The sequence below is a fragment of the Anarhichas minor genome, unplaced genomic scaffold (assembly GCF_050575085.1).
Source record: "Anarhichas minor isolate MPS153535 unplaced genomic scaffold, ASM5057508v1 ptg000043l, whole genome shotgun sequence".
In the NCBI taxonomy this organism is placed as follows: Eukaryota; Metazoa; Chordata; class Actinopteri; order Perciformes; family Anarhichadidae; genus Anarhichas; species Anarhichas minor.
The window spans coordinates 5,535,015-5,550,908 of NW_027466489.1; the positions used below are offsets into that span (position 1 = coordinate 5,535,015).

A 15,894-nucleotide genomic window follows, 5' to 3' on the forward strand; every position below is an offset into this window, starting at 1 on the left:
CTATGTTCAGCTCAGCGGAGTAAAATGCACTGACATCTCAGCTATGCATTCATCAGTTTGCCAAAGTCATTTAGTTATATATAATACGATCTGTTTTTTTTTTAAAAAACACTCTGAACCTCTGTTCAGAAATGATAATACATTTTGATAATAGATTTTTTTGAAAAGCCACTAGATTCACAATTGACATGAAATGATTAGCATCCGGTGAGATTCAGGATTCCAGATCTTTATTGTCACTCCGATTATACAAGTACAATCGTGTGAAATGCTTTCGCTGGGAGGCTCCATAAAAGAAAATAACAAAATATAATCCAATAAATATGACAACACACACATAAGAAGCAATACAAATCTCCTTCTAAGACAACAAACAAACAGTAAGAGTTTGCATACAGGGTAACTATAGCCTGTTAAAAGTCATATTTTGGTCAAATTCAGTAAGCATATCATTTTGTGACTTCTGCTATAAGGGTTTGTGACCTGCTTCCTGTGCTGCTGCTCTCCCCAGGCCTCAGCTGGCAGAGCTGAAACGGCAGAGCCACACTGGTAGGTTGTGTGAGAGGACAAGTGGATTTGGCATGCACATCAGAGCGTGATACCCAAGAATTTTGGTCCTATCACATGCCACACACACACACACACACACAGACACAAACTCACACAAGTACAACACGCACACGGAGCATTCTTGGTCCTGTAAAATGGATTGTAACACTGGCCACTGTAATGAAATGATGCCAGCAACCCACAGTATTCCTTTACAGGCAAACTCTCTATAGGTTTCAGTGTACTCTGTGTGTCCAGTGTTGTTACAGCATTAAAAGGAGTTTTAGCAAATGTATATTTTTACATCGTAAATAATCTGTGTTTCCTGTTACTGCAGGCAGAACGGTAAAGCAGCCGTACTTCATTTTCCTTATGTTCAGTTTACTGGACAGAACACAAACAGGTTTGACAAACTTAAAAGAAGATTTTGTTTTCCTTTGACCAATTTTAAAAAACGTACCAATTAATAGAAAAACGCTGGTGGTTGTATAGTCAAACCTTTGAAGGGATTTTGAGCAAAGTGACAAATATCAACGGGGACAAATTCTTCCAAAATACTCGTTTGCTGATTTAGTCTCAGTCATGTTCATACATGCTTCAGGGAAATCTGTTCATCTGTGATCTTTCACATTTAGGTGTAAGTGCAACCTGTTTATTGAAGACCCAGTAGCAATGCAGAGATTACTCCTTGTGTAGCTGTAATGATGCCCCTCTCTTAGGAAACTGACACTAAACCAAAAGGTGTCTTATCTTAGGGACATCGTAGGCGGCCATGACAAGTTATACACCATTTCAAATGTTGCATTATCTGAATGCGTTTGTGCCGGTCGGAGGCGAATCATCAAAGACACGAGATCAGCGGTTGGCTTTGACATGGCACCTTGTTTACGCACAACTCAGAGAAGCAGGCATCGCGTTAAACTCTCACGACCAACGCCGTCCTCACACACACAAACGTTTAACAAACTGGTGTTGAAGTGAAAGTGTGATATCTTGTGACAATGAAACAGAAAGAGGTGCTTTATTGGTTTTCTGTTGTGTTGAACAGAAGAGGACAGGTGAGCTCTGCTGTGTGGTGATAAGAGCCTCGGGATATGCAGACAACAGGTCTCTTAACGCATTGTTTAAGGAGGATAAAGGAGCGCTTTTGCACCTCCTGAGACGCTGAGGAGACAACAGCCATCATCGTGTCTTTGTCATGTGCCTTGTATTTTGTACTGATCTGTTTCCCTGTTACTTCCTGGCTTCAAATAGGGAGATAGCTCTTCTTCGAAGACTTCAGATTGTCTGTCTTTGTGCAGTGAATTCTCCACCGCCTCCATTGTCTTCATTCTTTCCTCCGGACCGCTATCTCCAGTGTCGCATCCCCAGTTTGTTCTGCTTGTGCCAAGTGAGGGTGCTGTTGAGGGTACACTGAATTCACACTATAATGAACAGTGACAGGATGTCAACCCCCAGCCCGCTGCTGCCACCCCTGCACCCACCTGCACCCTTCCAGCTGAGTCTGCCTGTTTGTGTGATGTCACCCGCACACCTCGCTTCTTTCCACAGAGTTGTTTCTCTCTGCAGAGCCGATCTGATGGTGTTGCAACAAGGAGGCAACATTCGCTTTCTTTTTTTCCCCAGCTTTGTCTGATATGAGTGATTTTTCTTCAAATTTTTACCACAGTTGCGCCATCATTTGGTATTTTCCATGTCCCGTTTGTCCTCGCTCTGATACCTCTGATCTCCTTGGAAATCCAGAGAAAGCTGCCCTCTCTAAGTGGCCTTTGGCTGTGTTTGATCACTGGTTGAGTTATAGATGTCTCCGTGAGTCATAACTCAGACGCCAGACTCACAGAGACAACATAACATATGTTGTTTTCCCACTCCCCTACCACACGCTGTGTGTGAATAGAGTATGCCGTGATGTAGGAAAGAGTAAGGTCTTCGTGGGATGTCTTGTACAGAAGAAGCTACCAGGCTTTTTGTCTTTAAATTCAACAATGTCTACTTGTGACCAACCAAAGATCAACCAAACGACTGGAGCTTCTCTCTCATTTTAAGGACTTTTGAGGCCTGAAGAGGTAGACATTTTCATTGTTTAGCAAAGGAAAAAGAAAAATGAGAAGAAAAAAAAAGATAATTTTGTGTAACAGATCTTTTTTTTTGGGTTACAATACATTCGGTCCTCAGAGCATCAGGATTCAAAAAGGAACTGTAATGCTGGATTGTTGTCTTTATGGTTGTAAGAAACGGGGTTGTCTGTTGTTCTTTTGGAAAAAGTATTACATTTTCCAAACTGCCTCGCCTTGCTGACTTTATTTTGTCTTTTTTATATATGTTCTGTATAAATCCAGCAAGGAGGAGACTGTGGGAGTTCAGACAAGGTTCACACGTTGGCTAACTTGTTCCAAATGAGTGTGAGGAATGCTCCTTGCTCTCCTTATTAACCAAACAACACCTTGTCAGACCCTACATGCCTGTTCAGCACTCCTCCCTGTGCCACACATAATGAGATGATTATCTCAAATCAGCTTTCTTTAGTTAAAGTTACAACCCAAAGTAAGCTTTTAGCCAGTCTCCTCCTCAGAGAGCATTTTATACGCTCTCTCTCTCTCTCTATCGTGATAAAATATTTCCCATAAGGAAGTGATTACACATTTAGATAATTCTGAGCAGATGTGAAAAAGTCTCAACAAGTTAACAAGGCTGTGGTGGAAGTGCAGATCTTGTCAGTGTTGAAGCAGAAAGAAACTCTCTGAAATGACAGTGGAGGTAAACTATGAATGGACGGAAGATGGTGGAAAAACGATTGTTCACTATTTTTTGGGGCTTAATGCACTCAGAAACTTCCTCCTTGACATCTTTGGGTGGCAGTTTATCACACGGACCACGGTGTTGTTACACGCAGGCAGATCTCACATGCTACAATTTCAAAGTCGACATAGTCGACATTGGAGAAGCTGCTTATGATTTATGTGTCGAGTACAGATGTAAGACTATTTTTAAAAACAGAACTTGCCTTAAGCATTAATATAACCACAAAATGGAAAATGCTTCAGGAAAAATAAAAATTCATAAATTAATTTGTCTTCAGGACAGCAGGGATCATAAGACAGCAGGAGACTATTTGTCTGAATGTTTACTGTGTTTTGGTTTTTTTTAAAAACTAAGTTGTGTATTATAAAAACAGGATGTTAAACAGGTTTCAAGGTCTATATTCTCCCATTTAAATGGGCCCCAAATTTGAAAATAAAAAACAAGGTTATTCTTTTTTTCATTTTATCAACAGTACGCAGACAATGCATGAACAGAGGAATATCATCTCTGACCGACATCTTTCAGAATGTGAATTTGCTGTCGTAATATCTGCTGTACTGCAGAAATAAAACAACACATAATCTAAAGATATTCTGCAAAGCATTATCTAAAGACAAAAAGTGTTGTTTGGTTGCATTCAACACTCCCCTCTCACTTACTGGAAGATTAAAGCACAGTTTAAATACAGTGCAAAATACTGTTTGTATACACTTAATGCTTGTGCTTCTCGCCTTTGTTCGGCTCAGACAAAGATAAAGCCTAAATTGGCGATGCCTCTCATCAAAGGTGTTTTCTCTTTGTGCTCCTCAATGTGAATAGCTAAACGTTGTGTATAGAGAAAATAAATGTAGATAGGAGATGGGGGGAAAGTGTTCACCTACAAGCAAAAAAGAAACTTTGGTAATTGCCATAACACAAATAATGAGAGGCTATGTAGGAAAGTGTTTGAAGAGCGGTGCTGATCAAGATAAGATTGCAGACAGTATCATGAGAGAGAGGAAGTGTTTTTCTGTCTGCTGCAGCTGAAAGGAAACTTAAATGACAGAGTTACATATATGAGCCAGACGCTGAGCCGAAGCCTGCAGAAACAACCAGGATAAATGGAGTTTATGGTGTGACGGGGACGAGTGGGATGCAGATGCCACTTGTGGTCAAATAATACAAAAACATTCACTTATTCGCACAAAAATACCGAAACTGGAGCAGTACACAGATCACATAAAGGTGACCAATGTGGCTTTTCTCCAAATAAATCAACTGTTTGAAAACGTGGAACAGTAGTCGCCCACTAGTGGACATGGCGCCACAACAATGTTAATAAACAAACCAACATGCTAAAAGAACTCTGAAAATATGGACCAACTGCAGGCCTTTGAAAGATTAAAATCAACTGTTAATGCTGCATTTTATAGCTCTCAGTGTTTTCTTCCTGGAGTTCTAATGAAAGTAAAACTGGCTCAAAACGTTTGAAGAGGGGGCTGTAATTGTTCTATTTGACACTTCTGGATTTAGTTTACTGCAAGCTGAAGTTACTATGAATTTAAGGAGGCGTCATCATTTTACATCATCTGGCCTCATTGAAAATTACCTTGAACATGGTGTTACATCAAGAACAATTTGAGCACAGACCAACAAAGAACGCGACAATGAAGTGCAATTCAAGTGCTGCAATACATGCTGCCTTTGGTGAGCTTGTATGTCTTTTTCAGCTCTAAAGTTGTTTGTTTGTTTTCATTTTTAGGGTTATTGTAGTGGTGTTCGTGTAATTGTAACAGCACAGTATACTGGACCAAAATTCTTAAAATACCTAAAAACAAACAAAAACATTAGATTGCAAGATTAACTGTTGTTTACATATTTCAGTCTTACAAATGTCTTTATGTTTGCGAAGGTATTATACAAACTGAAAAACATCATATTTCATTTCATAATCATGTAAATGATCCAACGTTTCTCTGCACACTGCAAACTCTTTTCTTTTGGGAGTAATCATCAACAGCTGCATAACAAATGAATAACAGGCTAATAATGATTAGGTTAACAGAGGCCAGACCTGATATTAGCTGGGGTTATTAGCTTTATTTGCGTGTCTGTGTGATTTTAAAAAATATATATATAGCTTCAGAGAAACAGAGAGGTGACATATTTGTAAAATAACGTGTTTTCCATAAGAGAAATGTGCTATTGTTTGGATTTCGCTTGATTGATGCTTGACTTAATCCAGTGCTCTTTGCGCCTTCCCAGGAGGGTGAGGCGCTCTCTTTGTGCTTCTCTGTCCCATGTGAAGCAAACCAAAGCGGGAGAGTGAGGGTCATAGCTATTCGGCAGGGTACCAGATCCTTCCCACCGGCACATCTGCATGTGAAATCGCCATTTCACCCCTCCACACTCCCTAATTGTTGCTAAAATTATTTGTGAAATTGCCTTCCACCAGGAGTGTTTTCCACGGCAATTGTCACACAATTGTATATGCACGGTGGGCCCACAGAGTTCACACATGCACCTTTTATTTTTTGCCACATGTGCTCTTTTTATTCGTGTTTAATAGTGGCGTATTATTTGTTTTTAACAATTACCTTTAAGCAATTACTCTTGTTCGTACTTGAGGGCAAGTCAACCTGTTGTCATCAATAGCGGGTCGATCCAAATGTTGTAATTACCACAGCGGATATAGGAGCGATTTACACGTTCATGCTGCGCACATTTACTTAATTGAAAGGTTAACAAGCCAAAAGCATCTTATAGTCCAACCTTCCCCAGCGCTGCTTGTGCGCAGCCTTTGTCCGTTCAGAAAGCGCATCATCAACTCCTGACTCAAGTATTTTGGGCCGCGATTTTTATTCTCATGAAGCTCTGCGTATATTTACCGGTGCATTTATGGAGGAATAACGTGTCAAGTTGTATCAATGATATAATGGTTTTGGTCAATTGATTCAACTAATAATATTTTTTTCTGATTATCGTATTTTATTCGGAGTTTGATTCTTAATCAGCAGGCAATACATAAATTGCAATTGTGTTCGAACAAAATATTACAGTTTCAATGTAATGCTATAGAAGTAGTTTGTATGCAATATATTGTTCAATTGCTCGAGTTTCGTCTATATCAAGAAAAGAAAGAAAGAAAGAGAAAGGGAATCGAAATATCACCATTTAAAAGCATTAATATTCCACCGGTTCGAACAGCTGAATGTCAGGGAAGCAGACACATTTTGAAAAGACAGGCTTTAGAATAACATTTAGACATAATAACATTTTGAACTGCTTTTTGGTGTATGGAGTCAAGGAGGCAGCAATGAATTAAAAGTGGAATGTGTTGCTCTGATTGGTCGGTCGGCTCCTGGCTAAACCCACTCGCTTTCATCCATAAAAGAAAGGCCAGGGAGCCTATGGGAGCGCTCGGCTGTCTCCTCCTACGACATGCACGAAAGTTGGCCACTTAAACTACTTCCCACCAGCCAGCAGGCATTATACTGAACCCAAACTACACCAAGGGAAAAGAATAACAGTGCATTTTCTCCAACTCATACACACAACTTTAAGAGCTCCATTTTGCAGACTTCCCAGTTTGAAGAGGTTGTTAATTTATTTGCAGCAGCTGTTATCTTTTTAAATATATATTTGGCACGTTCATCGCACCAGAGGAGAGCATCATTTTTCCCCGGTGGAACAAGGACTTGTCCAGATTGTCCGCCTGGGATTGGGATTTGACAGCAGACCGAGCATCATATTGATCATTTTGAAGACATTCCGCTTTATAAGTTGGACTGGAGTCCGCTTTGTTTGTGAAGGTAGCATGATGGCTACACTACCAGGAACGATGCCTCGGATGATGCGCCCTGCGCCAGGCCAGAACTATCCTCGAACCGGCTTCCCCCTGGAAGGTAAGATAAATGTCAACGTGTGTTTGATGTTTGAACTTGTGCTGTGTGACAAAACTCATCAGCACTCCACTCTGATAGTCACACGCGGCGCAGTGCGTAACTGGCGACATGCTGGGAAATAAAAAGGTGGGTGAACAAATTCGACCTCCAGTCAGTGATGATTAAAGTTAACAACCTGAATCAAAAGTGAATTATATTTGTAGGGAAAGCATCAGCTCGTGCTTTGAAAATAACCCACAGCATTTTAAAATACCTCACACTCGTGTGTTTTGATTCAGCCAGATGATATTTTCTAGGAATTTATGTGTTCGGTCTTTATTTGTTTGTAACTACATTTTAATTTATTTGTATTTAGACAGATCTATACTCTCAGTAATTCCTTCTTATTATACATAATCTGCCCGAAATGTAGGTATTAATTACGGTTTTTAATTTGTTATTTGCGGATTTGTTTTATGTTTTTAATGCTTTGACTTTTAAATGATTGGTTGATCGTATTTAAAATAATAGGTGCAGAAAATGTTTTATTTTCAATTATTTTTTGGACTAAAATAATTGAAGCCCACCTGACAGAAATGTATCTTCATAATACTTTAGATGACAGGATAAGCAGCCTTTTTTGATTTGTTTTTTTGGGGGGATATTAAAGCAACATTTATTTTAGTCCAGCTTCAATTCTTACAGACACACACACACACACAAAAAAGCAATCTAATTGGTAATTTTTTTCTAACTTCGATGCCCACACTCAAGTCGTCTGAACATATGGGCGGAAAAAAAGATCACTTCGTATTTGCATGCATTTATGGAAACAGTTTTCCCATTACACCCAGTTCGTGCTCAAGTGCTCTGGACTGAAATGTACAAAAACCACGTAGCTCGCAAGTTACTCGAGCTGCGGGATTTGTTCAAGTGTCCTGCTGCTGGAAATGGCAATAATACACACAGCAAAGAGATGACTCAAAGGATCACATCAATATTTGTACAGCATGACTAGGAATAATCAAGGTTGGAAGTGTCAGCCTCTTTAGTGTCTCTTGAATGTGAAATTGGATCCTGAAGTGGCCTCGGATACATGCTGTCAGCCAGACTGACGCTGGATGAATTTGGCAGGAGGCTCTCTTGAAAATGTATAATATGATAATGTGCGTAAACTGCGTCCCATTAAAAAAAGTCAGCAACACAGCAAACACGCCGCTATTTGACTATAACTCAAGCCCATTTCGCTTCACACAGCCAACATTGAAGTGAACATTTAGTTAGAGGACAGGATGTGTTGTTGTTGTTTATGTTGTTTCTGAGACTTTTATTGTTTATTGTGGCGCAGTATCCACCCCTCTGGGCCAGGGTAGGGTGAACCAGCTTGGCGGTGTGTTCATCAACGGGAGGCCCCTGCCAAATCACATCCGACACAAGATAGTGGAGATGGCCCACCACGGCATCCGACCCTGCGTAATCTCGCGACAGCTGCGAGTTTCTCACGGTTGTGTCTCCAAGATCCTCTGCCGATACCAAGAGACCGGCTCGATCCGTCCGGGAGCCATAGGAGGCAGCAAGCCCAGGGTGAGTGGGATCCATGAACGGGTGTGTGGGTCGCGAGGTGCACGACACCTGAGTGATCTTGTGTTTATTACAATGATTATGATAGAGGGCACAACACGACAAAAAAAGAGTAGATCTCCTCTTTTGGGATTTTTTTTGGCTGAATATTAATGATAATAATCAAACTACTTTTACATGTCAGCCCACCTGTAACATCATTTATTCAGTACTGGTCATAACAAACTTTGTAGCTGATATTTTGTTTCTTGCTAAATATTTTAATGAATTAAAAAAAACTGAAAATTAAAAACACCGAGGAGCCAATTCCCATGATAATAATTGTTGTCTAAGGTGCTCAGTATTGCTTGATTATACAATATTGTATTTATTCAATACTAAATAATGGTAATATTATTTCCATTACAGTATTTTTTTTATTTCGTTTATAGTGTCTTAATGGTTGGCCTATTATTATTTGGTCTCATAATATTGCCACTAAATAAAAGATACATATTTTATAGTTTTGTCTTTTATTTTCAGCAGCCTAAATTTTAGGATCACAGTTTTCTTTATCTTTAAAAATGCCTCTCAATTAAAACTGAAATGTCTTCCTTTGTTTGCCCATTTCCTCCCTTTACATAATTTCAAACCTAAAGCAGGTGGCAACTCCTGACGTGGAGAAGCGTATCGAGGAGTACAAGAGAGAAAACCCCGGTATGTTCAGCTGGGAGATCCGGGATAAGCTGCTGAAGGACGGGGTGTGCGACAGAAGCACAGTTCCTTCAGGTGAGGCTTCATCTGGTAAGCTGCACTTTTTTTTTCTTATTACGAGCGAGCACTGCAGCATCACTTCTGAACATCACTTTGAATCCAACATGTTTTAAGCCCCAGTTACTGATAATAACATGTTTCAGTGTAGCAGGAAGCACACATACAGCTACGTGACCCAGAAAAAAAATCACCCTTTGCCTTTGGTGCTCAACAGATAATTTTCATTATTGTATTTATAGTGTAATTTTTCCTTTATTAATATAGACCTTTTTTTCGACGCAGCTTCTTCATGTAAAACTTTTTTTCTGTGCTTTTTTTTGTATGGTAACCTAAAAAAAATGTATGATAGGATTACAATGGTTCTTTTATGGGTTTTAGAGCTAATTTACTTTTTTGTTGCCATTAGTGAGCTCCATCAGCCGCGTATTGAGGGCCCGATTTGGCAAAAAAGATGACGAGGATGACTGTGATAAGAAGGATGAAGATGGAGAAAAGAAAACAAAGCATAGCATCGATGGCATCCTCGGTGATAAATGTAAGTTAAATTATATGGCCCTTTTGTATATGTCTGAAATAACAAATTATTGTTATTATTATTATTATTATTTAGGGTAAATTGCAGCCTTGTAAGCAGGGAGCAAATGTTCTAACTAGACTTCCCACTTTACGTCCTCTTGGGAAATTGCCCCACATCCGAGCTGCAGCTAAACGCAGAATTTATTCCTGCTTTTAACTCCGAGCCAGCAGTTGTTCATTCACTCAATTATTTATGAGAGTCTTGGCAGAAGGTATTTAACTACTGGAAATTAATTTGTGTAGCGAATTCCTCCTCATTCATTCAGTCATTTAACGACCTCTAAATGACAGCTGACAGTTGACCCAATCACAATCGATGTCAGTTCACTGACATTTCACCACTTGTTCATATTATTATTTGCTTTATTAGTAATGCTGCGAGGAGGGGAAAATAAAGCGTTGACGCAAGTATTTGCTGCCAGTGTATAATATGTATTTACATTAATATTTACAAGTTTATATTAACCTTAAATGTATTGGTATCTCCTGTGGCATACAATGTATTTGTAGCATGTTTTATATATTTTTAAAGATTAAATATATTATTACAGGTGAGAAATAACACCCGGGGGACATTGGAAGGAATTATAATTTAAATTAGATAATGTGACATTTTTCGTATTCTAAGTTTTTAAATAAGAGTAGAGTTGTTTGACATTTTCAAAGATGAACGTCATATTTTATTGTCATATTTTATTGTCACATTATGTTCAGTGTTTCACTGTTTGTTTTATTGTTATGGAGTGAAAAATGCACAGCTTCCAAACGATATAAAGGTTGGCTGAATGGGGTTTAGATAAGAGTCCACAAAAGCCTAGTTTTCCCTCAGAAAGACACTGCCAAAACATTTTCAAACTTGAAGATGAACTTCACGACCAAAACCTCCCCTCCATTGACGCGTTTCTAAAGTGAAGAGTCCGAGGTACAAAAGCAAATCCTGGAAAGCAGGGCAGCGAAAAGGAGAGTATGGACCCGTCCATTCTCATTCAAAAATCGGGTAAAAAATAGAGAAAACTTTGGACAAAGGGCAAGGAGAGACATAAAAGGAGATGAATTATTCAGTACGCCCCGCTGGTAGATAGTTTTGTAATTCTATATAATGGCCGTTTGGAGAAGAATCAGTTGATAGCGTGAAAACGGTCTCTTTTCTCTGTCACACCACGCATTAATGTTACCAGAAGAATATCACAATTTTGTTGCAAATGTTTCAAGTGTCCATATAGATGGTTTGTAAAACCTTTTGGCTATAAATTACCAAATAAATGTTGGAGAGTCTGCTCGTTACGCACAACTCTGTCGCGTAACAACGAGCACATGTTTTCTGAGCGATGTGATAGTTTGACTTGTGAAGTGTTAACTACTTTATCATTGCATTATTATTGCCTGTCTACTGTTGGTGCAAAAATATCCACATAATGTCCCTGCGTCTATTTTTTTTCTTAGTGCTTCTTGTGTTTTAAATTGGAACTCAATTACGTTGCTATAAAAAGAGACGCATCCTCTGCGTAAAGCAGTTTAGACTACCGGCATCCGGATGGCATTTAATAATGTTAATACTTATTAGAGTAAGCACTGGAAACGATGGTTGCTGAATAGGTGGCTGTGTTCGTGCCGGGTGTAATAGCTCGCAGGCATGGTAAGAAATGTATTTATCCCCAATCAGCCCCTCACTCTCCGAGTTTGAAGCACAGCCCTTATGTGGAGAGGGGTTTTAAAGCAGATTAAACAGAGCCTTTTATTTCTTTTCACTTTCATCTCTGAGCGGAGCTCACAGTGGCTCGCCCAGGGCACAAAATTCATGAGATTTTTTTTTTTCGTTTACTTATCCAGATTTTAAGACTTTATTTATTTATCTATTTGTTTATTAGGCATGTGTATTTGATTTTCTCAGGGGTTACATCACGGATTTATCCCAGCTCTAATCTAGATTTATTCAGCGTGTATTCAAACTGCTAAGCATTTTACAATATTGTAAATGTTATTTTGTTGCTTGGAGTCAGCTGTTATTCCTCAGAAACATGTAGCGGAAGTTAAACCAACCAAAGCTCACCGGATATGCTCCGAAAATAGTTCGATTTTATCACACTATATTGGCCCTTTTTGTTATGATAATTGTTGATCGTTTGTCATCACCGAGCGGAGATCTCGGTCCACTCACCGTTCCTTTTGTGCCGAGATAAGTTAGTGCTCACGTTAATTGTCATGTGGGCTACAACTTTTAAATGATTCGGTGCCAAAATTAAATCACGCGCCAGATATTGTGGAAAGGTTGCGCTACATCTGTGCAAACTTGGACATCCTTTTGTTTAGCGCCACACCGATCAGAAAAAAAGGTGAATCAGCTGTCCGGCGTCCATCTGCCACACTAACGCAACCAACCTGACCGTCAGATGAGGCGCAGACAGGCGATGGACACTTCAGCAAATCGCAGGATTACCTGGGGTCCTCAATCTAATTAAACACATGTCAGGTGGGATTATTTCCGAGCATCAGGGAAGGAAAGTGACAGAGCAGCAGAGAGGTGGGAGGAAGTCAGACAGACCAGAGATCCAGGTTAGGGCTGGCTAAAAGGAGGTTACGAAATGTAATTTGTAGTGGAATGCATCTGAAGCGTAAATCTCGACGTACATTTAACAAAAAAATCCATTTCTCTTTCTGTACCTGTAGGATAAATAGTTAATTTACGTCATACGTCAAGCAATTACGCAAAAAAAAAAATCGGTTTGTCCTCCGCAGGTAACTGCAACTAATTACAGAACAAAACAAAGAAACACAATATTAATATGTCTTGCTGTTATTAACGATAAACACGCAAATAGTGATTAAAAAGTGTCGAAAGCTGCCGCCTCCACGCTCTCCACGTCACCACCACGCACGCACTAACACACGCACACACACGTTCGCGCACGCACACGCTGTCTCTAAGTGTATGGTAATATAATGTAGCTATATTTCGGGTCTAAAGCCGTGCTGAATGAGAAGGACAGGGGAATGAAGCGAGAGACCACTTCAAACAAATCCATCTGGAACAGTGTGTGAGAGAGATTCAGTGAAAGTATGGGGAAGTTATTTAGCTATTAATAACGTTTTTTCCTCAGGCATTGAGAGTGACTCCATCTGCACTTTCTCGCAGCTATTTGGCTGGGTGGAAATTGAGGGAGACCCAAATGTTGGGCAGAGATAACATACCCATCATAGCCCAGACCCTGCGCTGTGCTTCACTGCATTAAACTCGGATTAACCTCCCCTGTCCCCGCAGCCACTCAAGCCATATTTCACTGGAATTTACATCGGTAGGCCTACATTTCTTCTTATAGAGGGGGCAGCAGTGGAAAGACGCGACATTACTGATGATGATAATAATAATATTAATAATATTAATATTAATAATCGAAGTGCTGTTTGTTCTCTGCAAAACACATTTGTTTACAGAGACAAATTGCCTAAATATTTTATTTCTCAAGATGTCTGCCTTTGGCTGTGGTAGCATCTCTGCATTCAAAAGAGAAGTTTCTGTTTGTGTTCCGTGTGGTTCAGGTGATGTTTAGTTGGCATGGATGACAGTTAGGCTATTTGTAGTCTTTCTCTTGTGATTGTAATAAACAGTGACAGGATGACATGTCTCTTGGACCATATGCTGCTCAATAATACTTGAAATAATAACAAAATTGGATAAGTAGTGGGCACATTAGCTATTTTGATTTGAAGTTATTTGGTTGTGAGCTAACTGCAGTATCTCAGTCATGAGATATTAGTGTAACAAACTGGGCTAAAATCATAGTTTTTTTCTCCATCCATTAAGGCTTGAGAAGGTTTAACACAAAAATATCAACAACAATTCCACGAGAAGGAAATGGTGACATTTTTTTATTCAGCATATTTCTTTTTTTCTTTAACAAACGGTGGTATAATTTGTTGTTAATGACATATCACTATATTTTGTGGTGAAGAGCTATACTACCAGTGTAACAAATTAGGCTATTGGTTCCAGCAAGGTAACATGAGCAAAGCGTGCAACATAATAACACGAAACCCATTGCTTATGAGTAATGAGTAATGCATCAATTTGAAAGAGTGCAGTTTAAGCTTGTAGGCCTACCACCACACTGCAGAGACGTTTCAGTGTCAGGAGCTTTAAGTGTCAGCTGCATTAGGCTAAATTAAAAAAAATGGAGTAAGCTTAAATTCATTCTGTGCTGGCATTTGACTTTGATCACATCAGAAATATTCATGGAAGCACAAACACAGGCTCTGCCACCATTATCCAGGCTGACAGTGATACCTCTCAAGGCTGTCTATTAATTAAAGTGGCGCTTACCATGTGGGACGACTCCCTATCTGGGCACAAAAATGGTTTTTCCATCTCTTGTGGGGCTCTTGAAAAGGGGCAATCTTTCCTCTCCAGCTTCTTGTGGGAAATTTAAAAGTGTACAGAGGAAGACATGGGGATTTCTAGCTCATTTATAAAGAGGAGTTTATAATCCTTTCCTGCTTAATAACTTAAAAGGATTCAATTTCTCCCCTCATTTATGGGGTTATGATCACACATTGTTAAGCGCAGATAGTAGCATTTCAAGGTTAACATTTCCTGCTCTAAAATATCAGAATATAAGCTGTAAACCCATAGGTGCCCTTTGTTTAGCCTGCAATTTCCCCCTACAAATGCTGATAGGCCCATTTTAGATGTTGTACTATTAATGTGATAACAAGGACGAAGCCGAGGAAGACCAAGTTGATAAGATGCCTCTATGCCAATGAGCATTTTTTAATGATACAATATTTAATTATAGCATATAATTTCACCACCGAGAATTAAACTCAGTAGGCTTACGAACACTGAGGATTGAATGTCTGGTTGGGGGTCTCAAACCATACGAGACAAATTAAAGGGGAAGCGTTGCCCTCCAGGTATCCTGTCACAACAGTAGGGCGCGACTCTCATTTCTGTCTGTGTTTTATTCCGCCAATTTTCACTACGGGGCTCCGGGATCCTGCCTGCAGGGCTGTAGTCCAAAATATCTTGTCTTTTTTTTCTTTGCCTGAGTTTTACCCTCTCGCTCTCTCTCTCTCTCTCTCTCTCTCTCTCTCTCTCTCTCTCTCTCTCTCTCTCTCTCTCTCTCTCTCTCTCACCCTTTCCCTCTCTCACTCCTTCTCACTGACACACACACACACACACACACACACACACACACACAGAGGCACACACAGCCTCCTCACGTGCATCACACATTCATGTCAACAGGTGGAGGTATTAGTAACACAACCTTGTACTTTTAGGTAGCATAATTGTGTCTTCAATTTTGCCATATATATGATTTGTTCTTGGGATAAGTCATCTTAGAAATATGGGGGATCTTAAATGGATAATGTCATTAAAAAAATAAGTCATAAGTTTATTCTGAATTGATAGTGTTTCTAGAGGTAAATTCATTTTGTGGTAATATAAGGGGAGATTATGTTGAAACATTTTATTATACATAAACATAAAATACATACATTTTGGGAAGTATTTTATTGTTGACAGTTGATATTGTGGGAAAAGTTGTCTATATATTACCCCATTATTTTCTATATTAACCAATTATTTCACACATGATCCTATTATTCTATATTTGACCCTATTGTTTTATATATCACCCTATCATTTTATATATTACCCTATTATTTTATATATTGCCCTATTATATGTGACAAATATCAACTACTCTAACATCAGATATTTTACACTTTACACGCATACAGACTCAATTACAATGTAAATATTGTGTCA

General features: G+C 39.3%; 1 protein-coding gene across 3 annotated transcripts in view; it reads left to right on the plus strand.

Annotated features, from left to right (window-relative positions):
* Positions 1-7,147: 7,147 nt before the first annotated feature.
* pax7a (paired box 7a) overlaps positions 7,148-15,894 on the plus strand; it is a 42,622-nt gene continuing 33,875 nt past the window's right edge. For 2 of the 3 annotated variants that reach the window (XM_076110955.1, XM_076110956.1), the window contains exons 1-4: positions 7,151-7,235; positions 8,563-8,798; positions 9,434-9,563; positions 9,955-10,083. In XM_076110955.1, coding sequence (XP_075967070.1) covers positions 7,151-7,235; positions 8,563-8,798; positions 9,434-9,563; positions 9,955-10,083 — 580 coding nt within the window. Of the gene's footprint in view, positions 7,236-8,562; positions 8,799-9,433; positions 9,579-9,954; positions 10,084-15,894 lie in introns of all 3 variants that reach the window. The other variant, XM_076110954.1, reaches the window with a different exon arrangement.